General features: G+C 39.5%; 1 protein-coding gene across 1 annotated transcript in view; it reads left to right on the top strand.

Moving 5' to 3' along the window:
- DPP4 (dipeptidyl peptidase 4) overlaps positions 1 to 27,319 on the top strand; it is a 90,971-nt gene that overhangs the window by 55,780 nt on the left and 7,872 nt on the right. The window contains exons 11-23 of the mRNA XM_053596760.1: positions 2,667 to 2,802; positions 4,848 to 4,892; positions 6,965 to 7,072; positions 7,331 to 7,398; positions 8,345 to 8,398; positions 8,739 to 8,860; positions 10,410 to 10,457; positions 10,705 to 10,803; positions 13,051 to 13,120; positions 15,619 to 15,813; positions 18,396 to 18,450; positions 19,035 to 19,134; positions 21,874 to 21,938. Coding sequence (XP_053452735.1) covers positions 2,667 to 2,802; positions 4,848 to 4,892; positions 6,965 to 7,072; positions 7,331 to 7,398; positions 8,345 to 8,398; positions 8,739 to 8,860; positions 10,410 to 10,457; positions 10,705 to 10,803; positions 13,051 to 13,120; positions 15,619 to 15,813; positions 18,396 to 18,450; positions 19,035 to 19,134; positions 21,874 to 21,938 — 1,165 coding nt within the window. The remainder of the gene's footprint in view (positions 1 to 2,666; positions 2,803 to 4,847; positions 4,893 to 6,964; positions 7,073 to 7,330; positions 7,399 to 8,344; positions 8,399 to 8,738; positions 8,861 to 10,409; positions 10,458 to 10,704; positions 10,804 to 13,050; positions 13,121 to 15,618; positions 15,814 to 18,395; positions 18,451 to 19,034; positions 19,135 to 21,873; positions 21,939 to 27,319) is intronic.

Genomic DNA, 27,319 nt, shown 5'->3' with positions numbered 1-27,319 from the left:
CAAAGGCGGGGCAGGGTCCAGGTTCATTAGCCTTTGATCTAGGAATGGGCAGGGAAGAAGGCTGATGCACGTGAGTTTCCTGGCTGACTTCCCAAATTCCATTACTCAATGTTTTCAAATGAGGAAAAGTTGCTTTTACATTGCTGATTTCTGAATCTGAGGCATAATTGTTAACTTTCAGTGAGTGAAAGTACATAGTAATAGGTGATCCACTAATGAGGGTAGAGTTTTCTTCCTGCATCACCTGCCCCCTCTTTCTATCAGAAAGAGCACTTTTAAAAAGGGAAAGACTATTTCTACATCCCAGCTTACTAGTATGTGCCCATGGAGCCCTTGGATACTGTGTGCGTAGGAGTGGAGAGGCTATTTCCCCCCACAGAGTGGTATGAAATTTTCATCAGATTGTTTGATTTCTAAAAAAATAAGAACTACTGGAGTAGAACAAGGGTTAACACCAGGACCTATGGGCCAGATCCAGCTTAATGCCCATTTTTTTATAGTCCACATGTAAGGATGAGTTTTACATTTTTAAATGATTACAAAGAAAACTCAAAAGAATATTTCATGATACTTGAACATCATATGAGATACAAATTTTAGCATTTCAGTGGAACACAGCCACACTCATTGTGTAAGTATGGTCTCTGGATGCTTTTGTGCTATGAAGGCAGAGCGGAGAATATACAGATCCCAAAGCTTATTTGCTGTCTGACCCTTGCCTGAAAAGGGTTGCCAACCCCTGGCCTACAAAATTAATTTCAAAAAAGCTTCATTTTTTCTGTTCTTTTTTATTCATCCATGCTTTTCACAAGGGTTTACTACCCATCCTGGTAAGGCTTGTTTGCCTTTCCGTGTTCTCAATCAGGCCTCCGCGTTGCCCAGATGCTGAAGCGTCAGAGCAGATGGGGCACCTGGTTCCTGGGCACACACAGAGGCATTTGCACTCTCAGACCCTGCAGCATGGCATCTGTGATGAGCGCCCAAAGACCTGGCATAGTAGTGTAGAAAGAGGGGGTTTCCGAGAGGATACTGTGGACAGGGGACATGTTAGATAAGACCTAAAGAAGTTAGGGCACAGCCGTCCCTTCAGCCGAAGGACAAGGCTGAATAAAGAGAGAGGGGCATCTGGGAATCCTCAGGGGGTGTTCTTGAGAGTCCTGGCCACCCAGACCACACACTGTAGGCTTTTAAGAAGCGAGACAAAGGGCTAAGTGGAGAAGAAGCCCTGTTTGTGGACATGGGCGCTCTGTTGCTGGGAATACCCGCTCCCTACAGGGGGGACAGCATGGAGGCCCGGGTATCACCCAGCACGTTAGCACAATAAGTGTCCCCAGCTGTAAATGAGAGATAATGAAGCCTGAGTGAGGGGTTTACTGTGCTTTATCCTGCATCTGACCCATCCTTATTGCGCAGTAAATATTTGTTTTATGACTTAATGTCTGTGAAGGGAGTGAAGACAGAATTGATCTACAGATTCTGGGGGAGGACAGAGCTAGTGGCCACCAAAGTCAGGGCAGGACTTTTTTCCTTTCTTCTATGCTGCATCCCACAGAAATGTAACAAGTATCTGTCTTGAGGCCGGTGTTCTGCTAGGTTCTGGGGACTCCCTGTCAAAAAGACAGACACGAGCCCTGCTTCAAAGAGCTTGCAGTCAAGCAAGGACAGCACGTGTCACGAGTGACACAAGGAAGGGGCAGGCCCTGCTTGAGAAGAGCAAGGAGAGCCTGTTAGAGCAGTTGGGGAAGGTGCGGCCACGGGACAGGGGGGACGAGGAGGATGAAAAGGCTCTGACAGAAGGGAGCTGGGCTCTGGTCAGACACCAGAGAGGAGTGATTTATGAATAGTCATTCAAGGTCACTCTGCGGGAAGGGGGGGACAAAAAAATAAACTATCCAGAGCAAGAAACTTTGGGGAAGCCAGCGGAAAAGTAAATGATAAATTCCATGCATTTCACTATAAATCAGGACGTGGTTCCAAAAATTTTTAAAGGTATGTGTTGGAGGAGGATGCGCTGCCAGAAATATCTGTTTACATGAATTTATGTTAAAATACCACGGGGTTTTTCAATTTCTTCACTTGGTTCATGTTTTGACTCTTGAGAAGTGTCTTTTTAGAATATAATTCTTTGATTTTCAAAGTTGTGGAGGTGTGAGTCAATTTTTTTTTTTACCCATTTGAAAGTGAAGTTGAGAAAAAGGTCAGCTGTATTTCACCCTAATAGGAAGAATTTTCCAAAGAAGCACGTCAAATTATCAGAAATACATTTCTGCCAGCTAGTGTCCACGGCCTCCCTGTGTTGTTTCCTCAAGACAGCAGAAGGGAGATGGGAAAAAGTCACCTTTGACTCCCTGGTTCCCCCAAAGGCTGAGCTGAGGACCTGCTAAATCCTGAGCACATGGTTTGAGTCACGTTATGTTAAGCCACTGTAAGATATCAGTGCTGCTTTTTCTGGTGGATATATTTTAATTTCCATTCAAAATTAAATTACAGTTTAGGCTTTAAGAAAAGGTAAACTTGGTATTCAATGCTTTTATTAACCATTTAAAATTCTGCTTCCCATTAAGACTGATTTCTTTTCACTAAGATTAAAATGTCTATTTTTACCACGGCCTGGCAATAGTTATATTAAATTCTCTCTCTCTTTCTTGCTCCTTCCTTCCTCCCAGGGACCACTACTTGTGTGATGTGACATGGGCAACACCAGAAAGGATTTCTTTGCAGTGGCTCAGGAGGATTCAGAACTATTCAGTCATGGATATTTGTGACTATGAAAAGTCCAGTGGCAGATGGAACTGCTTAGTGGTGAGTTTGAATGGGAATGTTCTGTTTCTAAAGCAGTGTGGGCTGGGAGAGCTCTGTGAAATCATGGACAGTAAAGTTTGGGCGTAGGGAAATTAGGTTGGAGTTCCTCTTCTTTCTGATGGTCTGACTGAGGCAGCAAGTCTTACCTGTTAGACACCTGCTATCCCATGGTGCTTCCATTTCACCTTCACTCACTAGTCACACTGTTTAAGTTATGGATACCGTCCCTCGGGAAGGGGAGAGAAGGTGACTGGAAACCCAGGAGACAGAATCTGATGTCTATATTCAGAAAAAGAGGGCCAGCAGCTGCACGGTCAAGGAGGTGTGTTTGTACGGAGAACATACAGGGGATGGAGAATGACTGAGTACATGTCAAAAGAAACAGACACCAGGAGGCCACACATCCATTGCCGTCACTGTGACTGTCTCTAAGCAGGGAACAGCTTTCAATAAGCAGGTAGCAGTCTCTGAGAGGCTACCAGCGCTGGGGCAAGTTCAGTGCCACTCTAACTCTGAGGTTCTGCGGGGGGTGGTTTCTAGTTAGGAAACCACGAGGGCCAGCCAGATTAGGGGATCAAAATTAAAGTCACCTGGGAGCCAACCTCCACAGGAGGGGCTGAACCTAGAAGAGGTTGGCTGGTATATGGCAAGGCCACCTCTACGAGCCTCCTGCTCTGGTCATGGACCCTGTATCTACACATCTCCCCTCCCTGCTGCCACCCTGGCTGGGCACAGGGAAGATTGTCGCCTCACAGAACTTCACGTCTCTTGATTCACTTTCCATGTATTTATGCAACAAACCTCAAATGCCTATTATATTGCAAGCTCTGTGCTAAGATACAGATATATGAAAAAAAAAAAAAAGAAGAATTAGCCAACATGCCTGTCCCCAAAATGTTTCTGTTCCAGTAGGGAATACCATTATGAAAATAAATCATAACAGCCATCATTTATTCAACACATACAGTTTGCAGGCACTGTGGAGACTGAGGGTCAGTAAGTTTAAGGCCCTTGCTCAATTCATAGGACATGACCATAATTCATGCTGCAAAATCCAAGCTCTTAGCTTCCTGCCAATTAAATCTCTGTAATGTAGGGACTGTGCAAAGAAGGGTTTAATCAAGGGAGTGAAGGGCAGAAGCAGATGATCCCTCTATTGGAGTCAGGGAGAATGGAACAAGGAGAGGACATGGAGAGCTACAGGGCAGTCTGAGATAAGTCGCGGGTGCTGGGCAGCAAGGGCTAGATGCTGCCCATCCCCCAGCCCCACCCCTGAGTAGAGGGCTGTGCAAGGGCAACTGGTAGGAAGGGTTTGGGACGTGCAGGCACTATGAGTTGAGGGGAGCACAGTTGGGAGACGTAGGCTTGAGGCACAGGTGCCATTCCAGGAGTATGGGCTTACTCTGTAAGAAAGTTTTAAGAAGGAGAGAGTATCGTAACCAGATACATGGAAAACTGTCTGTTGCCACATGAGGTCAGCCGGGGACTGAGCAGAAGCTAAGTCCCCTCTTGGGGTTGAGAGAAGAGGGGCAGATCTCCAACAAGGAGATGGCAACAGCGGGAAACGTGCAAGGACATGAACAAAGGAGGTGGTGGCAGAGAGGGACAGAAGTGAAAGTATTGGGCAACACAGGCCGAGAGAGGGGCCTGGGAAAAGTGCGGGAGTCTAGAATGAACCCCGGGTCACTGGCTTGGGTGAACAGGTGCCACTAACTAGAAGAAGAATGAAGGAGTGGAACCAGCTGGTGGTGTTGAAGAAAGAAAACGCAATTCTATTCAGTTCTATGCTTGTTAAAACATCAGAGGAGCTTTCTGGGCAGGGTGTGGATATGGGCCTGGGGCAGAGCTCTAAGCAAGTGAGGTAAATGATCTAATGTAATTTCATGAAAAATAATATTAACCTGAAAAAAATACGTGAGTGGATGGTTTTCAAATATTTTATTACAAGTACAATTTTGTTCGTATTACCACGAATTATGGCTAAAGAATCAATTTCATCATCTACTTCACTTTGAAAAGCTGTCATTGAATCTTTCCCTTCCTAGGCGCGGCAGCACATTGAAAGGAGTGAGACCGGCTGGGTTGGAAGGGTAAGAGATATACAACTTATGGGATCTCACGGACAATGGGTCAAGCTACTTAGCTACTTAATATGTAGCGTCTCCAAGCTGGTTATTGGTTATTAACAGCAATATTAATTGACCTCTTTCTCAAACTATTTAAAGATTCCCTGTAGAGATATCTTTTTTATAGAGAACATATAACTTACCCAGTCGGAAAAAGTTAGGGAATATGTGAAAAATCAAGACCAGACCAAAGAAAATGCTCGCTCTAGGCAGGATGTAGCTCCCAGCAAGTCAAAAAGCAACCAGTGCTGAATGTTGGCCAAGATACTGAATGTGCTTGTTGACCTCATCTTTGAAGATATGCTCTTTAAAGGCAGAAAAGACAGTTTCTGCCCCCAGCTTGCACAAATGCCTACAGAGAGGTGACTATAACCTGTAGAGACTCAGCAGCATCTACACAGTGCCTGCTGTGTACCTTCCTTACGAGGAAATCATACTCATGTGGGCTCACACTTTATTAGGTACCCAGATGCAGGACTCTATCCAAGAAAGCATGGTGATCCCGGAGACTTCTGTTTCTCAGTCCTACAGCATTAAGTACATAATGCACAGAATAACCACACTGCTACCAGACTGTGGCATGCGGCGAGTTGGTGAGGGAACTCCAGCCATCATGACAGCTCACGTACAAGAGGAGGACTAAATCTCACCTGCTTTTATGACCACTTCTATTAAGCCTCTTTTACGAGGGAAACAAAGTGGCTCAAAAAATGTAAAGATTTCACATGTCTTGGGTCGTAGAGCGAGGGCCCCCGACCTGGAAGACGACCCGTCCAGCTGGGCTCAGAGCTCCGGCAGCATTCACACGTCCTTTTTCTTCAGGCATTGATTGGGCAGAGGGGAGAGGTTTGCCAACATGAAAAGTGGTTTCCTCCATGGCAAGAGACATGCTACACTTCCTCACGACTCTTTGAAAAAAATATGTTTTTTCCTCTCTGTATTTAACCAGACAGATGCCACTTTTCACACATTTCTACTAGGCACAACTCCATCCAGGGGAAACAGGGAAATGTATTAAAAAGATAAGGCTGTGAACACAGGTCTAGAGAGGGGAATGTGTTTCGGAGCTCTGTAATGAGAACACCAAGTGTACCGCACGCCTCAGCTTGCTCCATAAATGAATTCGCTTAAAATCACTAAATAGAAGAGGGGAGCATTTTTCTTCTTTCCCAAAATGGGAGCTGATGAGAGAGGAAACATCGAGGGTGAAGTGTACCAACAATTTTAAAAGACCATCTCCTACCTGCTCTGAAATGTAACTAGGAAATCGAAATCATAAAGCAGCATATTCCTTTCAGGTGGGGGTAGACTCTCTACTGAAACTGTGTTATGTACTGACTACTCTCTTTTATTGAACTGTAAAAAAATGGAAATCTTGTTCTATATTTCTACACAAATGGTTTTTTGTAAATGATTGACCATGCTTAACCAACTGAAAAGGCTTATAATAAAAGCAACTCCATAAATGTTTCTGTATGAAATATACACCAGAGAGCCCTTATGGTATCTAGTCCCGAAATGGTTAAATACTAAGTCTGCCTTTCAAGAAGAAATAGACCTAAAAACCGGGAAAGAAAAATGTCCCCAAATTACAAACCATCTCCAAGCTGAGACGGTGGAAAATAGTGTCTGTGTCAAGAAAGCACATCTGAGTCATTGAGGAAATATACTCCTTGAAACTGAAAGGTTAATGTTATCTTCCAGGAACTTACAGCCAGAAGTCACAGTCATGCCGCCTAGGGAGAAGGTGCCCCAAGATAACAGTAACCACATCTATTTATTGAGTGTTCTCTATAAGCCTCTTTACATGCATTCTCTCATTTTTTCTTTGCAAAATTTACCTATGAGACTGGTCTTTCTGTCCACATTTTACAGAAAGAGAATTTTCTTTTTTAAATGTTCTAGTTTCATTCAGTAAGTAAGTGCATCATGGATTTTTGAGCACAGGTGTTGGGGAGGACTTCCTAATACTAAACTTGGTACGGAGATGAGACTAATGTGCATTAAATGCTTCTTTGTCATCGATTATTTCCTAGTTTAGGCCTTCAGAACCTCATTTTACCTCTGATGGTAACAGCTTCTACAAGATCACCAGCAATGAAGAGGGTTACAAACACATTTGTCATTTCCCAATAGACAATGACGTGAGTATTTTTACTTAATTTATTTCAGGTTGACCTTTTTTTTTTGTGAAACTAACTGGAAGTGGAAATCATATGGTAAAGTTGATCAGGGTGGCAAACGATGAGACTAATTCAGATTCCTTAGTGGTGTACGTGGTAAGGTGGAATGGGCTGGGGAAACCTGAGAGCATTTGAATTTCTGATATAAGTGATTTAATGTTCCACTTAACTTTGATTAGAAGGAAAGTCTAATAAGTCCTCTTTTAAAAACCCTGTCAGAAATGCACATTTATTACAAAAGGAGCTTGGGAAGTCATTGGGATAGAAGCTGTCACCAGCGATTATCTGTGAGTACGTTAATAATCAAAGGGATATAAACCCGCTTGTCGTAATCATGCCCTCTTTGCCCAGAAGTAGGGAAAAATCTCCTACAAATAAAGAGTAGTGTCTTTGGAATGTGTTCAATACTTTTTTCTTTTTAACATACGGAAGCCTTAATGATTTTCACATATGCTTAGCAGATTTGATACCATGCCACCAAGCAGCAGTACCTCTTGCTCTTACCTGCTTTACATTACAAGAACTGAAGCCTCTTTTACTTGAATCTCCTGGAACACTGAACTAGCAATCGGGCATTTTGTAAAATTTCAGCTGGCACAGATTTTTTGAAAGGCTTGGAAAGGCTATTTATCTGTCCAGGTCTCAGCCTTATACTCTTTGGAAAATGGAAAGCTTTGAAGAGGCTGTCAACTGCCATATAAGTTACAGTGTTAGTTTTGTTTAGAATCTGAGACATTTTTATTATCCTGTATTGGTCTCACCACAGAAGAATTTTGCCACGGCCCAAAGTAGTTTTGGAAGACCCTCTTTAGAAGTGGCTCTGCCGCTTTCAGAAAGATGGGCCTCATGCCATCTGGTAGCTTATGTTACAAGACAGGAAATACAGAAAACAGGATTGATAAATGGGATCTTAATTGCAGGCTAGTTGTCCAGTTATATTTTTCTTACAAAAGGTTCTTTTGAGTTTTTACTCGTCACTTTAATTAAACAGGAACTCACTGGTTTCATGTATTTTAGTCTGTAAATGTATGAAGAAAATGTATGACTTCTGTATAGAAAATCTCTTCTAAGTAGAGATAATGGAGAAAAATGGCTTCTGGGGGTTAAGGAGCAGGGGAGCAGAGACAGAGGACCCTGTACTGTGTGCACTCTGGGCTCCAGGGTAGAGCTCAGTGGCAGGTATCTGACTTTTTTAAAAAAACATAATATATATTTCATTTGTTTTCTTCCTAGATACTACATTAGTAATGAATATAAAGGAATGCCAGGAGGAAGAAATCTTTATAAGTAAGAGTTCTGTCGCATTGTTGACATAAGTCTTTTCAGCTGATAAAACAATTTCTTTTTTTCCTTGTCCTAATATTAAACCGGAATTGCTCTTGAACACTTTTAATCCTTCATAAATCAATCTGCATGCCAACAAAAGAGAATAGCTTGATTAGAAGTTTCGTGATATTTCCTGGCAATGGGAGGTTTGGAAATTCACTTATTTACTTCACATCAGGAGAAAGCATTTTGAGGATTGCTTTGGCATTCTGCTGTCTTTGACTAGACTATGGCATTATTCAGTTCCTTCTTTTCATGTATCCTTTCGTCAAGCACTTAATTTCCCCTATTGGTTTTATAGAATCCAACTTAACGACTACAAGAAAGTGACATGCCTTAGTTGTGAGCTGGATCCAGAAAGGTGTCAGTACTATTCTGCATCCTTTAGTAAGGAGGCAAAGTATTATCAGCTGAGATGTTCAGGTAAGTCTTAGCTGCCTGGGGGGGAGGACAGTCATCCCTGTGACTCGAGAGTCTATCTAAAGTAGCTCCCTCCTTTCCTTTTGAACTTAAGGAGCTCTTGAAATCACCTAAGTCCCCTTCTTTATGTTCACATTTAAGTGGTGAGTTTAAACTACCTTGTCTTCCCCTCCTAAAAGAAAGCCTTACATAGCTTACTTTAGACTGAACACACATGCACGCTCATGCACACTTATGCACACACACACACACACCCCTGTGTATAACACAGCTCAGGCATAACAGAAACATTTCATCCTTAAATACGCACACATTATGGAGTTTTAAATTATCATTTAATGCACTTGCCCCTTTAAATGAGACAATGTATGTGCCTAGTGCCTGTCACCCACGTGCTCACTGCTCTATTTTCTGTTCCTATTATGTATTAGAAATGAAGAAACTTGGACAAGGAGAGGCAAAGTGACTCATGCAGGTCACGCAGCTAGTTACAGGTGCAGTAGGATTCAAACACAGGGCTCTGCCTCCCCTGCCTTCCCCTTGAAACACTGTGCTAAGTTACTTCTCAAAATGAGAGAAAGAATCTGGATATTCTAAAAGGAACTGCCAGTAGCAAAAGAAAAAAAAAAAAGGTTTCCAAACCAGTTACCTGAATCTTCCTTCTTTATTATTATGTTCTATGGCTGTTTTTAGTCATTGTTTTTTAGGCATGTGCAAAAAGCTTTATATTCATGATCTTGTTTCATCTTTAAGAAAGCTCTATAAAGTAGGTATTATTATCCTCAATTTTTTATGTGAGGAAATTGAAGCATAGATATTTTGTCCTAAGTCTTACAGCAAGTAAGCCAGGATTCAAACCCAGGTCTGTATAGTGCCTGCACTGTGGTTCCAATCAAGTGTAAAAATTAATATTACCATCCAAAAGTATCAAAATTAAATTGCTCACAAAATAGCTTTTCTATACATTACCTTCCACTCTGCAACTACCACAGTTGGGATGAATAGTGACGATATGGGCTTGTGAGAAAAACACTTTGCCTGCCAGAAAGGAGCGCTCATCCAAGTCAGGCACCTTGCAGATGTGCGCCTGGCTCCGGGACTCCGGAGCGGGAGCTGCAGGGAAACCCGCCCCTCCCCGAGGCGGGTCTCCAGGGCTCCCCCTCAGCGGAGGGCAGGGCCGAGCGCCTGTGTGGTCATGGGGATTGCAGATTTATGGTGGGGGGCGGGAAGGATGGCAGCTGTAGTTCACCTCGCAGATGAGATGAGAAGTGCCCAAGGTGCCTCGCAGGGCAAAGGTTCATTCTCCACTTCATTCTACCAAGCCCAGTGCTTTTCCAGTAATACTTCTTACACTCCATGGTAATTATTTTAAGGAAAAAAAAATCCAAAACAGCTAAAATTTCTTAAGGTTCTTATCTATAATGATATTAACTATGCATTCTATCAAAGTTACATGGTAACAAATGATATTTTTGAAAACATATATATATATATACTGTTGCTTTTTAAAAAATATTGTCTAAAACATATTTTTTCCTGTTTATGTTAACAGGCCCTGGTCTGCCCCTCTATACACTGCATAGCAGTTCAAATGATAAAGGTATTTTTCTCATATTTTACCCTTTATTTGCTTGTAGGAAGGTGCATGTGAATAGATCAACAAGTCCTTAGCACCCTGCGATTTCCCTTGGCTTCAGAACGTATTGCCAGTGTCTCCAATACGAGGCTTAGCTCCTGAAGTATATGTTTAGTCCCATCAGTGAGTTTTGTGTTTGCTCATTATTGCCTTGTAGAATCCAAATTCATCACATTGTAATGAATTACTGCTGTCTTCTGTATTTGTTTAGAACTGAGAGTCCTGGAAGACAATTCAGCTTTGGATAAAATGCTGCAGAATATTCAGATGGCCTCAAAAAAACTGGACTTTATTATTTTAAATGAAACAAGTAAGTTAAATTCCTCTTAGAACAGTACTTTCCATGCAAACACTAATAAAATATAACTATATATAATAATTTGATCTGAAAATAGGCATTTTGTATTGTATATAAATCTAATTTAGACGGCTACTTTTCTATGAAATATTCTGTCACATTCCTTTGTCTTAAAATACAGTACCATGCCATGTAAAATTTATTTTGTCAATAGGAAAGGTATTTGGAGAAAATACACTATTGCTTGTTCAGTTTTATCTCATTATCAAATCTGTTATTTTACTAGTAAATACTAATTGTGTATTTAACTTGATGATATCCTAATTTTTTTTTCCTTTTACCCCCAAAGATCAAAATTATCTGAGGTGATTGGATTTAAAAAATTAGCGTTTGCCATAAATTACTGTCAGTCTCTGAAGAGAAAACTTGAGTTTTTCTTAACCCTCTTCTCCTCCCATAGTTAGCCTAGTCCCTGGCCTGGTAGTCTAATCATGGACTATATACAGAGACCACTAAGAACAATGAGTTTCTTCAACTAAAAAATCTCCTTTTTTTCTTTCTTTTTTCCATCAAGAGGTAACAGCCTATGGGGGATGGGGAATCCATTAGGATTTATTTATTTTAGATATTTTTTAATTTAGGTGAATAGAAAATATTCAATGCATCTAATTTTAAATGTTAGGAAAGCACCAGAAGAGTAAGGTCTTGAGGAACAGCAGTGCCACTCAAAGGAAATGTGCACATGAGTCACCTAGGACCTTATTAACACATTCTGACCCACCAGGTCAGAGTGGGTCCTGGATTCCAAGTTTGCAGGGACCTTCTAGGTGGTGCCAGTGCTCTGGCCCCTTGAGCCACTGTTGACTGGCAAGACATTAGAGTTTTCCAGAGTTAACATTGAAAGCGTGGTACAGAGGCCACTGAATACTGACATGTGACTTCTTTGTCAGTTGGTGAACAGTGGGGAGCTCTGAAGGCTTCAGGGTCAGGGAAGCCACAGAATGAGATGGATAACTTGACAGAGGGTGGAACAGATGTCCTATTGGTTATGACCATTCAAACTGCAGAAAGGAGGCAATGAACGGCGTCAGGGAGGAGGGAGAAAGGAAGATGAGGCTCTGAGAGTAGAAAGAAACTCCAAAGAAAAAGGTGTATATCTCCAAAACAGTGGAACTAAAAGGCCTTCTGATTAACTAGTGCCAAGTCAAACAAAGCAGAAATCAAAAGCTGGGCTAGGCATGTTCATTAAGATATCACGGTCAACTTATATTTTGACATTCTATTAAAATTATAATGGAGACAAATGTTTGTTCTTATAAGCACATTTAATCAGAAGGCATAAAAATAATCAGCAAAATATAAACTGAAGAAAAATCTGTCTATGTATTTTACTCCTAAACCTTTCTTTTCTCTTTAATTAAAATAATTGTAACAAGCAAAAAAACAAAAAGGAAGATCAAATTCTAATAAGGAATAGCTCTAGAGAAAAGGTTTTTTTCCCCTTATAGTTTAAATCTACTGTAGTTGGAAATAATCTTATTACAATGTGGGAAATCATTTTTTAAGCTTTATTAGTATAACTCATCTTTAATTTAGCAGCGAAGGAAACTGACTCATTATTTAGAGACAAATTTTATTAAACTGATGTTAAATCAAGCGTGGAGAGTTAAACAGATCCGTGGAAGATCACACAGAGTGTACGCAACAGTTTGCTCCATATAAACCCGATTTCATTCTGTGAAATAGAGCTGAAAATGGGAACTCAGCTTTGCGGTCTGGGATGGCAATAAGAATTACAAAAATGTTATTAAATCAGAATTTTGAAATAGAGTTGGGGCCAACTAAATCCTAAACAGCTTCAAGGAAATTCAAGAAGAGGAAAACATTTTGGAGGAAAACTTAGAACATAAGCCATAAACAAACTAGATAAGTAGATCAGATGCCAAAGAACAGAATCATAAAAACAAAACATTAGAAATTCTAAGATGCACTTTTTTTTTACAAGACACCAATGTATTTAATAGAGACATCATTAGAAATAACTTTATTGTTTTAGCATTAACTAGTATTTCAACCGGAAAGAAAAATATTTTTATATTTTAAAAACACACTGAATTCAAGCAGTTCATTTTTTTTTTCTATTCTAATTTAACATGTTGTTAAACTCTAGACATGACTTATCGACTAATGAAGATAAGGAACAAAATCTTGTGCTAATAATTGTTCTTAATTCACTAATTAATTTTTCTGTTTGTTTAGAATTTTGGTATCAGATGATCTTGCCTCCTCATTTTGATAAGTCTAAGAAATATCCTCTACTTTTGGATGTGTAAGTATTCAAGCTGAGGGAGCAATTTTGAAGTGTCAGTCGTATTTTCTGACCATTGCAGCTTACCGAAAAATAGAGCCAACATGCATCCTCTCTTCCTGAATCACAACTATTTCCTCTTTCCGTTTTTGTAATCATAAATCCCAGTCTGTGTTTTGCCGCATCTTAATAGAGTATGTAGATGCTGCTCTTCCCTCAGAATGACATATGGATTTTTTTGTTTGTTTGTTTCTTTGAACTCCAAGGGAATTTCAAAGGAATTTGGCAATCCCCGTTTTCATCCTTAACTCACCTCCTGGACATTTTAACAAGCAAGAAGTGGATTTTAACAGTTGCCATAGTTCCCTACCTCCACCTACCATTGGTTGTCTCAAGTTTCTCTTCCTTTAGTTCCTGGAATATTGTCGCCTGGTATTTTCTATTCCCCTTTTTGGTGAACAGGAGACATGATAGGGGAAAATGTTCACTATAATCCAAACTTCTTCAAGTCTTAGAGAAAGTTCTGAAATCACAAGTCTTTGAACAGCAAATGTAAACTCATGTGAATTAGAAATATGGCAACTTTGTAAAATATTTTTGATAATTATTAGGCATGCACTATACCTTAATCTTTCTAAAATTACACTGGTCTTACCCATAGTACCACAGTGTCATACTCTTCCTGTTCTAGCTTGCATCATTTCCTTTATTAAAACAAAACAAAGTAACTGACATGCTGGGTGCCTGCCATGTGCCAGGTGCTTAGCATAATTTGCCTTATTTTTTTCACACAACAAGCCCATATGGTGACTTCTACTGGCCCATTACATGGAAGAGAAACTGAACCTCAGGAACATAATTTTTCTGTTATTACCAGCAAAAAGAAAAGGAGAGGAGAATGGGCCCAGACATTAGTATCAGACACAATTTTGTTCCATTATATTCAAAGTTCCATGAAAACTAAACAAAAATCACAAAGAACGGGAAAGACAGATATTTTAAACTTCTAGATGTGATATTTGATTTCATTAAGCCTAATTTTGACTTAATACAGTCAAATTCATTAGTGACACTAATTTGTTTCAGGCTTTAGCTCTAATACTAAAAAATCACGCTTTAGAAAAGAGTGGTATTTTTATCTTCTTTGACTCCCCAGTAAGTATTTTTTTTTTTATTGTTAAATCATAGCTGTGTACATTAGTGCAATCAACCCAGTAAGTATGAATTATATTCTCCCTCCTTCGTTAGGATAGGTTAAAAAAAGAAAAGGTAAATTGAACACCTGTTTAGTAATTTCTCTCTCTCTTTTTTAATGTCTAAATCTTTGTTTTCTATTTGTCAAAAATCTTGTTTAATCTTGGAGTTAGGTCACTTAATACATACCTAATGTTAAGACAAGTTTTTAATCTAGCACATTAAATATCATTGAAAGGCCAAAGGCATTTCACATGTTGTTAAAAAATATTTACGTGCACCTAAAATGCATGAACCCATTCTCCTGCTTCAGTTGGAATGTTACAGTATTTAGTTTAAAATTAAAATAATATAATAGTTTCTTTAGAACTAAAGTTCTTTTGACTGCCCTAAGAAGAAAGAGGAAAACATTAACAAAGGCATGCAATCAGGACTTATCCAATTATGTGGGGGACAATGAGCTGATGAACCAGAGAGAGAGGCTGGGGAGGGACTAGTTATTGGAGAAGGTCTATGCCAAAAAGTCCTATGGATCGTACAGAGGCAACATATTTAAATGAAATGCAATGAAAAAAAATGAAATGCAATGAGCTATAAGGTGCTTTTCTTCAATAACAAACAGAAATGAAAGGGCTTGATGGAGATTGCACACACAGCTATGTATAGAGTGTAAACTGTGAATATTGCAGATACAAGGCAGTTAAACTTGTTAGTAAGTAGAATGCCAAACAACCTATCTATTTTCCAATGCAATCTATTTCTTTCACCTTTGATGTTTTAAGCAATAGGTTCATTCATACTTTGGTCCATTCCCCAGCGACTTATGGAGTCTCAGTGTAAGCAACACTGTACTAGGTCCTGTGGGGCATACAAAGCCCGTGACGCAGTAAAGTCCTTAAAAGGGTTACAACCTGGGAAATAAACTTGTAGTCCAGAGTGTTTGCAAGCAGGGAAGGAAAGATACATTCAAAGCTGCATTTATTGTCATTGTCATTATTTTTTCACAACACAACTACCCTATCCCAACTACTAGAAAAATTATTTCTTAAATTTCCAAGATTACATAATACTGTTGGTCTGTGAAGTCTCTGTCTGATAGCAAATTTTCAAAGATAAAACTCATGCACATCTTTGAAGAAAACAGCCAGCCACTGTGGTTGTATTAAGGACCCATCTCTGTACACAGCAGTGGCTGGCACAATTTCAGGCTCACGATCAGGAAAGATGCACACTTCTTGTCCTCAGGGAAGAAAAATGCAAGCACTCTTCTCTTCATTTGATTCAAGAAAACCATAAAAGCTAACAGTTTGGGATTTTCTTCATAGATATGCAGGCCCCTGCAGTCAAAAAGCAGACGCTATCTTCAGGCTCAACTGGGCTACTTACCTTGCAAGCACAGAAAACGTTATAGTAGCTAGCTTTGACGGCAGAGGAAGTGGTTACCAAGGAGATAAGATCATGCACGCAATCAACAGAAGACTGGGAACATTTGAAGTTGAAGATCAAATTGAAGCAGCCAGGTGAGTGACTAGAAGATGACTTCAAAGGTCATCTGATTTTTTCCCCCCTCTCAATTTATATTTTAAAGTCATAAAGTATAAAAAAGAATATAGAGTGTCCTGGGATGAATTTGTAATCTCACATATTTGTGGTAGGTTTTTAGAGCAAATCTTATATTTAGATAAAAATATATGACGTTATAGATTTATATGAAGTTCAAAAAAGTGCATTTCCTAAATTCCTCTGTGTATTTGACTCTATAAAGAAAGTTAGCGTATGTGTTACAATCTCCTAAGAACAGAGACATGAAATTCATCAAAAAAAAAAATGGACAAACTGAGGGATAAATGTACTCTGAATAAACATCTGATAAAACAAGCAAGCCCATCCCTTATCATCAAGGATAAGCAGGGGAGTTCAGTGCACATTTACATTGTAGTGGGTGACAGCTATGTGGTCCTTCCAGTGACTCCTCCTACAACCCGGATGGGGATGACTCTTCTATTTTGGGAAAATGGTCTCACTTATAAGGGCTTCGTCAAGTATGAATCACATCTCATAAGGGCCCTCTACTTACGGGACTTACGTAGATGAGATGTGTTCTGGCTTAAGAGAGATTTTAATTGTGAATAAAGGTTACCCTATGATGGGCATGTAGTGGGGGAAGTGTTTTACCTAAAAGTATTGTTGAAATCCTATGATATGGGTGTTCTTACTCCATATTTCAGGTACGGAAATGTAGGCTCTTAGGTTAGGTAATTTGCTAAGGTGAATCAGAATTAGAATCCAGTCTCATTCTGAAGCTTACATTCTATTAATTTCAATTAGTAGGTGGGAAATTTAACTTTGAGTTTCTATAACCAACTTCACAGATGTCTGGAGAACCATGATAGTGGGGATGGTGGGGTGGTTTAAAATAATGTTGTGAAGCCATAGGTGAGAAAAAGCAGAAAGATCAGTGAATTATTAAGTAGAAAGAAATACAAAAAAAAGAAAAGATAGAGGGAGAGAGAGATATCTAAAGAGGAGACAATTTGTTAATTGTCCTTGAGTAGATGAAATTCTCCTATACCAAAGTAAATTATTAAGCTATTTTCCTTAACAATGAAAAGATAGAGATTTAGATTAGACAGAGGATAAATTTATTCAAGAGTGAAGATTTGATATTTTAAAAATAAATTTTTCCTAGCAATAAACTGAAATAAAATAAAATAAAATAAAATAAAATTTTTTCGCTATCCAGACTTGTCCTCTGTGAGAAAGGGCATAGTTTCCAAGACCTCCCAAATCTGACCAAAGAAAGCCCTAAAAATTACAGAATTGAGTACCCACAATATACAAACCTGATTTAAAAAGTAATGAGATGTAGTGCAATTATACAACAGAACACTCTTTCAAGCCTAAAAAGAACTAGGCACAGCAACTGGGTGAATCTTACAAACATGCTATTGAATGAAAGAAGCCGGACACCAAAGTGTACATCTTCTGTGTTTTACATAAGGATCAAAACCAGGCATAAATTTGGGTGAGATTTTTATGGAATCCAATAAATGTAAACATTTTGTTTTGTCCCTTTGCAAAGAGGCAAATGGCCTGGAGGATCATGATGGTACATACAGATTGTTGTTTCAAGGATATGTTCACTTTGTGGAAGTTGTACTGTTGTTGTTTTGTTGTATACTAATAATTGTAGGCACATTTCTGTTTGTGTGCATTCTTCCATTTTAAAAAGTTTACATGGAAAAGATAATGAGTTGAAAACTACTGTATTTTTAATTTTTTCTAGTACTTTTAACTCAGAACTGCCTAGGCCTATATCATCGATCAAAAACACAAAGACTCTCAAAGTCACATGTAGGTCAACACAACAGCTCCCTAATCCCCCACAAAGGGTCTCGTTTACTAGATTTTTTTTTTTTAATAAAAAATATTTCCTTTTGATGTAAGGCTAAGAAATAAGTACATAAAATATTTTTCTCATTTCTATACCAGGATTCCAATCTAAACACAGTTTAGTGGCAAAAAAGACTTCTTAATCCACCAAGAAAAAATTGCTTTATATTTAGTGATGCTGAGCTAACTAATCAACACTCAACATAAGAAGGGATTTATTTAGAGAGTAGTGTGTAAGTTCGCAGGTAGGGGGCCCAGAGACATTTCTAAGCCCTACTCAGATATTCTTTATACCCTTATCTTTTACCATTGCAGGGGCAAACTCTCTGAAACTGAAAAACATCTGGAGAGATTTGAATTCAATTATGTAAAGAAAAGTGCATCTGGGCTGCAAATTTTTATATAAAGCTGTGAAAAAAACTGCCAGCATTTGTTTTCTGTGAATCGTATACACACACACACACACACACACACACACACACGCACACACACAATTATTATGGACAAAAGTAAACCTTTTTCATCTAGATCTTAAGTTAAAATGATAGATATTTATTTCAGGTGTTTATTTGACTGCTGGCAGTAATTCATGTCAGTTTCCAACAATGAAATAAAGAACAAAAGGCTGGGTCTCACATTTGTGCAGTATGTGTATCTTAGTTTTCTATACACAGTGCAATACTGATTTATGGACTTCAATGTGTTTTAGGCAATTTTCAAATATGGGATTTGTGGACAACAAACGAATTGCAATTTGGGGCTGGGTGAGTAGTTTGCCTGATGAATCTGAATGCATCCCTTTGTGACTAGAACACAGAGCGGGTTAATTTACGTTCTGTATGTACATATCTGGAGGTGAAAATCATGTCTATCAACTCTTAGTTCTCTGGGTAATAACCCTCTATGGTCTCCACTGAGCCAAGCTTAAACCTTTGTTTATTATGATAAGGGAGGTTGGGGAGGAAAGGAGAGAAAGAGTGGAGGAAGGAAAGAGGGAGGGAAAGAAGGAAGAAAGGGCCGGGGAGAGACTTGTTTTCATGAGTCAGTCGAAAAGGTTTTTTGTGTTTATTGTTTTCAGTTTTTTTCTTTAATTAGTTCTACCCAGTCACTAGGGTCAGCAAGTTTTCCACGTTTTCCCCCTTACATTTTACTGAGAAAAGGGATCGGGCCTCTGAAAGTGTAGTCTTCAGATACTGTCCAATTAAGGCCAATTTAAGCCTCCTATACCATGCTTTCTATCTCTAAAGAGGCACAGTATATAAAGATGTGAGAAATGTGGAAACTGCGACTCGCTTACCATATGTCCTTTTCTTTTACCTCCATAAAAATAACTGTTTCCATTCCTTAGTCATATGGAGGGTACGTAACCTCAATGGTCCTGGGATCGGGAAGTGGTGTGTTCAAGTGTGGAATAGCTGTGGCGCCTGTGTCCCGGTGGGAATACTATGGTATGTAATTGTTGTCAGGTACGAAGTGATGCCGACTGTTGACCTTAAAAATGCTAGTAACAAAACCATTCCTTTCTGAGTGTCAGTGTTTCTACAGTGAATAATAGGCTGATTCATCTCAGAGGTTCTTTTTGGATACCTATAATAAGACGATCTCATTTATTCTGCTGTTGTGCAAGGCTAGGCAGTGTTATATTTTATCACATGTTTAGTTTCTTATCAACAAATTCTGTTTTCCAAATTTCAAAACAGCCTCAATGCCACATTTCTGCAGATACATCCTTCCTTATCTTTACTTTGATTTGGAGGCTTCCCATATTAGCAGAATATAAGAAATGCATATTTCTTTCCCTTTAGTTAAATGTCAGATATAAGTAGGGCTTTGGGTGGAAAGAGGAGAGTAGGGACAGTGGAATTGCGAGGGTTTTTTTTTTTTCTCTCACTATGAGGAGGTGAAGCTATTCTAGAATATGCTATTCACTGTTGAGAGAATATAAGGCATCGTACACCTCCCAAACTACAATCCTGAAGGGGGAAGGAGTGAGCAGTGGATGGAGAGGTAGGAGAGAAGAGTCAGAAGTGGAAAGGAGATGAATGATTTTCCTGCACCTCTTCTGTCCCCTCTCAAGTCCTCTGTGTCGTGTAAGAATAGAATCAGTGGTGGTGAATAAGCACCTGAAGTATTCTATAGCATGATGGATGGTAGTACCAATCCTGTGCCAAACCCTCTTTGAAAGTGTCTCCCAATCAAGAGAGGCCAATCTAAAAAAATTCATTGTTATCTGTTAGGAAAAAAAAATGATAGGACAGAGTTACAATCTGCTCTATACACAATGGATTTGTTTTCATATATTTTTCTGTTTATTATTTATTTTGTTGGACGGCTTGTTTTTGGAGACCTCTGGTGGTCAATAAAATAATAGAAACAATCATTACGAGTTTAAAATATAAAAATATATGCATAATGATAAGAGAACTTCATTAAATGTGTACATTGATCAATCTATACACTGGAGTTTCCTACAGTTCCTATACATGTGTAAATTTGAACAATTTCACTCAAAGATAGGAAAAAGGGACACAATGATAATTCAAGGCATATTTCTGAAAGTTTACAACTGTATTTTATAATTGGTGCATAATTTTTAAAAAATGTTATTTTAAAAATTTTAGATCTTCTTATCCATGTAAAACCTAGTTAGCATAAATAAGAAAGGGGCATTGTGTTCTAAGACAACCAAAATGGAAGTCTGCAGATACTTGGGGAAAAATTTCCTTTGCTTTTAATCACCATTTCCCCTCCCCCATCAAATGTTTATTTTTGATAAACCACCTAAATTATTATAATAATATTTAAGTTTAAAAAGTATGAGCATATTGTGAAGATCATATATTTTGTCTTACATTTTTAAGCGTTCTTTAAATATTACATTTTTATATTAGTATCCTCTAAATATATAAAATTATATATAGTACATATTCATTTTAATCAAAAGAATAAAATATCACTCTTACTCCTTTTGGAGGAAAATATTTTGATTGTCATAGAAATAGCATAAAGAATACACGTGGAATAACATTCCTCAGTGTAGTTTCAAATTTTTCACGCTAGTCATTCAAAAAGCATTAGGATGTTGAATTTAGACAATATATTTGTTTATAGAATTAATGAAATCAATGTTGAAACACTTGTACAATATGAGCAAAATTCAAACCATTCACCCATAGAGGACAATGGCAATGTAATATTCTTATACTTATTTATTGTAATCCGATCACTTAAGGGGGCATCTTTCAAAACAGTTATGTCAGAATTCTTAAGTTATATTGGAATTTGGCCACCATAAATTTTCTCACTGATAATCTAGGGCATATATATACAATGTCTGATTTAATTTTTTTAATTGGGTAAAAATATGTTTAACTATCTAAAATAACCAAACCAATTATGCAACTTGTTTTTTTCTACCATATTTATAGATAAAAGAGCTTATGTCATTTCAACAGACCGATATTAATGTAATCTGTTCCACAGTGCTCAACTGTTATAACACAAAAAGTGAAGCCTCTCTGCAAAGTGAGAGAAAACAAATGTCTAACTTGCATTATGATGGAGTAGCTGAGCCAATATGGGGACATACAGCAAATAAATGATAACTGAATTCTTTCTTTTCATTATAGTGAATCCCAACCTGCCAAAACAATAAACTATGACTTAAGTAAGCAACTAGTACATGTAAGTGAACATTATTAGGGCTTTCTGAAAGGGAATAGATTATTATAAACTACGGCATACACCTCTGTCACGACCCGCCCCCCCCCCCAAAAAAAATTAAGACAATTGAGGCATTAGGTGACTTCCTAATTAAAATTTTTTGAGTAGGTCACGCAATAATGTAAAGACTCCTTACCTCTTAGCACTTCATGTTTGACTTTTCTGCAGGCGGATTATTGGCTGCATTTTAGATCATCTAGTTGCTGTTCCTTTGCCTTCATCATAAGGGCTAAGTGGGAATGGCTTGAGTATGGAAAGGTATAAGTCTGAGTAGGATTCTGGGAATCAGCATCTCTGGCTACATTAGCAAACCAAATAAAAATGATCTGTAAGAGATACTTCTGAGGGTAACAGTATATTTCTATACACAAGTTAAAACATACGAAAACTTCCAAAGTAGCCCAACAAAAGGAGGAAAAGTTGATAATTGTATGAATTAGGCTTTTTTCTTTTTTCCTTCACAGATTCAGTGTATACAGAACGTTACATGGGTCTCCCAACGCCAGAAGACAACCTTGGCCATTACAGGGTAAGAGATGAGGAACTATACCCATTTTATAACCTATTTATAAATGGATTAAGAACCTGTTTAAGTGTATCTATTCAAGAAAATATATTTTTTTATTTCCAACAAAATTCTTGTTAAAAAGAAATAACACAGGTGGTTTAGAGATACTCCAATAGCTTCCCCTACTATATTCTGCATAATTACAGTCTTTATCGTATGCTATATAGGTCACAATATGCATTCATTTGGAAATACAAAGCAACATCAGATAATTACTTTAATTATAAAAATTTCGATTTAGAAAACGTCAAATTCAACATATTCTTTTAGAGCCCAGAAGACTCTGTCAACCTTTAGCTATATATTCAAATTTCTTATGATATTATCATAAGTAAGATTTATATACAAGCCTGTGATTTTCTTACCTATAGCCAAATTTGCAGAGTTTTTTCGTGTGAGATTTGAGTAAAGTAGGTAAGGGGAGGTATAGTTGGGCAGTTCCCTGAAAAGCCTTGAACTCAAATTACTGAACAGCATCCAGCAGGCTGGTTGCCTGATGGGAGAACCAGTGGGCAGGTTGCTCCAGATGGGCTATAGTATTTAAAATAGGGTGTGGGTGCAACTATCATTGACAGCCCCCACGTGCTAGTATGGGGGCCATGGCAAAGCCAGAGTATTCTCTTTGGTGCCACAGTGATGCAGCCATCAATGCTGGCATAAGTACTGGGACTATTTTAGCACTTTGATCCTTCCCAAACTTTCCTGATTTCTATTCGTCATGGTAGTTAAACAAACAAGCAAACAAACAAAAAACCTGCAACTTACAGCTGACAAGGTAAATCATCTTTGACGTTTACATTCTCCAAAGGATTTTTCAAAATTTTTCCCAGGATGGCGAATTAACAAGAAAGAAAAAATAGCAAGAATAATTTCAGAACATAATTTCTTTTCATCTGTGTCATGATGTCCTGTTAATACATTGGTCTAAGCAAGATTTGCACATTTTTGTAAGATGTCATCATTATTACTATGGATTCTGAAGCCTTCTGATCAAAACACAGTAAAACTCTTAAGTTTCTAGTTTTACCTGTTACTTTTTACTTAATCAGCAAGGGGTAGGGGTGTGTGTGTGTGTGTGCGCACGCACGCGTGCGTGTGTAGCCTGGTGGTGGTAAGGTGTTTGCCTTAGTGCCTGCAAGTGTGTTTTCAGTTCTGTTTTTCAGTCAAGCTAGAAGAGTAACAATAGGTGAAGGCAGGCACAGTCATCTTCCTCTACAAAACAGTCCCACGATCAGGTTGCTGACAGTCCCTACTGATAGGTTGAGTCTCCCCACTTTCTCCTCCAAGTCCCATAGCTGCTGTAAACACCCTTGTTCTTTTCATAACTGCATTGCCACTGCACACGACCCATCTCCTTTTCTAACAATAGCCCAATTTGTCTCCCTGTAGCTTGTCTTCCCACAGTCCCGTCTGTTGTGCACGGAGCTAGGAGCTGAGCCTCCATCCACCACACTTGCACCGTCCTTCCCTGTGTGCTCAGTTAGGTCCTGTCCTCGCTCATTAGCCAGGTATTCAGCTCCCATCTGACAATGGACGTTTGTCTGGAATGTTCTATAGCCTTCCACGTTGTGTCTTTGTCCTCTGTTGCCTGGAGTGTCATTTCCCCTCCAACTCTACCTGTGAGGAAACCTGCCCAGCCCTCCCTCTGCAGTAGCATCCCGTGTTCACACCCATATTATCCCTGTGTGTCTCTTGTTCCTCATTTTATTCTATCTTGAACTAATAGTTATCTTGCATTGGACTTTCCCCTCTGCAGTACTCTTGCCTAGGCAAGGCTTTCCTCAACATTCTATTCCTTGGATTTCCTTGTATGAGGTATAGACCCCAAACCTTTCTTAATTTAACTTCAAAACTTTCTGAAGGGAAACGTTATAGGAGTTGCTCTCATTTTACAGCTTGCATGTTCTTATTAATAACCCAACAGAACACTTACATTTGATTGTCAAGGGGGTTTCTCAGATATTCTAATCCCTGACTCTGGAATATGGTGGATGATGAGTCAAAAGGAAGCCTGTTCTAAAAAGTCTTTTGAACTTTCTCTGAAGCACAGGGTCAAGTCTAAACCCTGATATCTGCTTCCTCAAAGAAGCCAACAGGATAGTTCTTCTTAACTAGCACTCCCTCCATAATCCTATAGGGTAATTCATTCTAATCTGTCATTTCAACCTGTGTCTTCGCCCAGACTGTCTCATCATCTCTGCTTTCCCACACAGATCCCCTCTTCTCCGACTCGGCCCCACCACTAAGGTGGCCACTTTCATCTCTCCCCTTAGGTGTTCGCTGCATGAGGTAGTCATGTAAATAGAAGTCACTTCCTACTGCCAATGGCAACACAGGCACACTGGGTGCACAAAGTCACTCTTTCACTTCACTGCACAGATGGCACCCGAGGACTGTTTAATCCTTCCACGCCAGGAGTCGGGTTTTCTTGGCACGAAATTCATTGCTGGCAATGGACACATTAAAACTGCCAGTACCGGGGAGCTAAAGGTTCCCAATGTGTTACTCAGAGGAATTGTTTGGGAGGGTGCTAGTTAAGGTGGGCAGGATAAAAGTGAGGCGAAGGCATTTTACTGAATTATCTCCACCTTGGTGAGTTGCTTCCTCCGAAATGTGGAGAACTGAATCTGTGTGGAGAACTGAATCTAAGTGCCTATTTTTGGTGCACAGCAGGCTTTAGAATAAAGCTGCCCTCCTTTGTTTTTTAAATGAGCCTGTGCTTTTGTCTCTGGCAAGAATACATTCAAAGATTCTATTTTTCCTCCAAGGCCCCAGCTGCCCCTCTGGACCCCATCTTTTTACTTCTCTTTCCCAGGTTGTTTTTCCTCTCTCAGTCTCTTCCTCCCTCCCTTTTGCTCTCCCTCCCATCCTTTTTGAAAAGACAAAGAAGACAATTTCTCAGAGGCTTTCACCACCCTGTGCATTTCGGTGGGTCAGAAAGAAATATTTTAAAAATGATTTACATTTACGTAGTCTGAATCAGTGACTCTTTTCAGTACATTAGGAGCACCCAAAGTGCCTTGATTTTTTTTCCCCACGTTTTTGAGCTAAAGAATTAATTGATACAACAGTAGCCAGAATTATAGCCTCTAGAGGAGAATACAATTTGTAATAAAACTCAAATGAGAAAAGAATTTATTAGATGGTTGATGGCCTGGGTTTGAAAGAATGTAGAGAAACCCACATCATCAAGAGAAGCACACCTTGTGCAGTAAAGTCCTGCTTCCCATTAGAGGAACCATTTGTGCCATGAATGGAAGAGGCAGGGACACCGTGGGCAGTGGTTTAGCTCACACCCTGCTGGAAGCTGGTCTGCACTCCACATTCTAAGGTGTGCACCTGCAGGGCTGCAGCCAACCTGAGGGAGCACCCTTTCTTCTTCCTTCAAAACTACCGTACAGATTGGGGGCCCTGGGATTAAATGCAGTGTCACAGCAGTGACTCCATATGACTCTGTGTGAAGATAATCACCGGCCTATTGGCAAGCAGCAAATCAGGAGAGCACTTTTAAGGGATATCAGGAACTCTAAGAGGAAAGATGTTCACCTCCCTAAAATCCCAAGGAGCTGGTCCCAGAAGTTCTGAATGGGCCGCCAAAGTGGAAAGGTGACAAATCTGAGTTAATGAGTAGTGTGGCTCTATGGAATCTTTTCTGCTGTTTCAGTTACCAGTGGACAAATGGTGACAGATTTGAGCAAAGAAATGAGACATCTGAGGCAACAACCCTTACAAGCAGTAGCAATAAGCAGACGACTGTAGCCACATTGTGGGGAGTGGGCTCCTGGCTGATTGGGTGGCCTCTCCTATGTCCAATCGTAGGCCTTTTGTCAAATCTGTAAAAAATATTAGCATCGGGCACACTTCCATTCACTCATTCCGGGTGCCTAGAGTTCTACTTGTTCAGAAGTTTGTTCCATGTCAGTACAAAAACGCAGGATTTTTGGAGAGAAATAAAAGAGGATGGGTAATGAAAGATGGACCTGAATAAGACACGGCAGCCAGTATGTTTTAAAAAGACCAATGGTTTTCAAATTGTGAGAGCAAAGCCCCGGAAATGCTATAACCTGGGAGCATGTCGAGAAGGGACGAGGAATGTCCAAGAAGTGAAGGTCTCCACTTCCTCCCACTTCTCTCAACCCGAGGGGATCCCGTTTCATTATTTCATTCACATTTTCATCCATTTACTTGGTGCCTCTGTGGCCAGACATTATTCTAAGCTGTTCACATAGGTTATCAGGTTTAATTCTGCCCCAAATCCTCTCCGAGAAGTATTTTCTCTCCATTTTACTGACACAGAAACTGAGGCACAACAATGTTATGTAACATACAGACATTGAGGGTTAGGAAAAGGAGAGGGCACTCAACTGCATCATTAGGGGGAGGTTTGGGAAGAGGAGAGGAAAAGCACAGGTGCTCTCCACAGGTGACGCAGAGGGGAAGAGGCCGATCAGCACAGGAGACAACTGGGTAGCAGGGAGAGTGGTTTTCTCAGGATGCGTGAAGCGGGCCCCATAAACTGGGGGATAACAGGAGAAGGGCTGTGGGAAGAGCAGGCCAAGTGGCAGCCAGTAAGGCAGGACATAAGCCTGGGGAGGGAGTGGATTATGAATACACACAAAAGTACGAGACCAAGGGCAAGAGAAATGGGGCCCAAGTCCTGGGCCTTGTTGCCAAGAGAAGAGGGCAGCCTGGAACACACAGAAGGGACTGATTTAACTTGTAGAGGAGATTTATTTTGCATTTTGCTCAAAATTTGATAGGCTTTTGGCAAGTGTATGAAACAGTCATAGATTTGGCAGTCTTCTGCTAGCAGATTTGAAATGTTCAATCCTTAAGAACTGCTGCATCGTTAGGTTATGCAAAACAGGGTGCAATTTTGTAAATATGCCATCTTGTACTGATTTGACATTTGTTCTATTATCCCAGAATATGCCAAAGGGAGAGAGACCTTCAGATTTAAGCCAAACCTTAACTTGTTTGTTGAGTGCTGATAAAATGTTGACTGCTGTGTGATCTTTAAAGAAGCCAGTGTTGCTTGGTGAGGCCTGAGGTAGAGCCCCCTGTCTGGGGTTGACGGGAGCTCTTTCCTTGGCATCTCATGGGGACAGTTGTTTGATAGATATAAACAAGTAAAACATCTGATAGAGTGTTTTGAATTCATTTTATTCTGAAACATTTTCTGTGGCCTCTGTTGTGGCACTAATAATGTTTCCTGAAATGGCATGATTTAATATTATTTATGCAGCTCTGGTTGCAAGTAGGAGAATTCATAGAGCAAGCCGGTAAACCCGAGGTGGTATCTTATGGAGGTGCTGAGTTTTAGTCTGTTAGACCCACTGACT

This window comes from Nycticebus coucang, chromosome 7, assembly GCF_027406575.1.
Source record: "Nycticebus coucang isolate mNycCou1 chromosome 7, mNycCou1.pri, whole genome shotgun sequence".
NCBI classification, from domain to species: domain Eukaryota; kingdom Metazoa; phylum Chordata; class Mammalia; order Primates; family Lorisidae; genus Nycticebus; species Nycticebus coucang.
The sequence above is the reverse complement of the archived record's forward strand: the minus strand, read 5'-3'. Positions and strand labels throughout refer to the sequence as shown.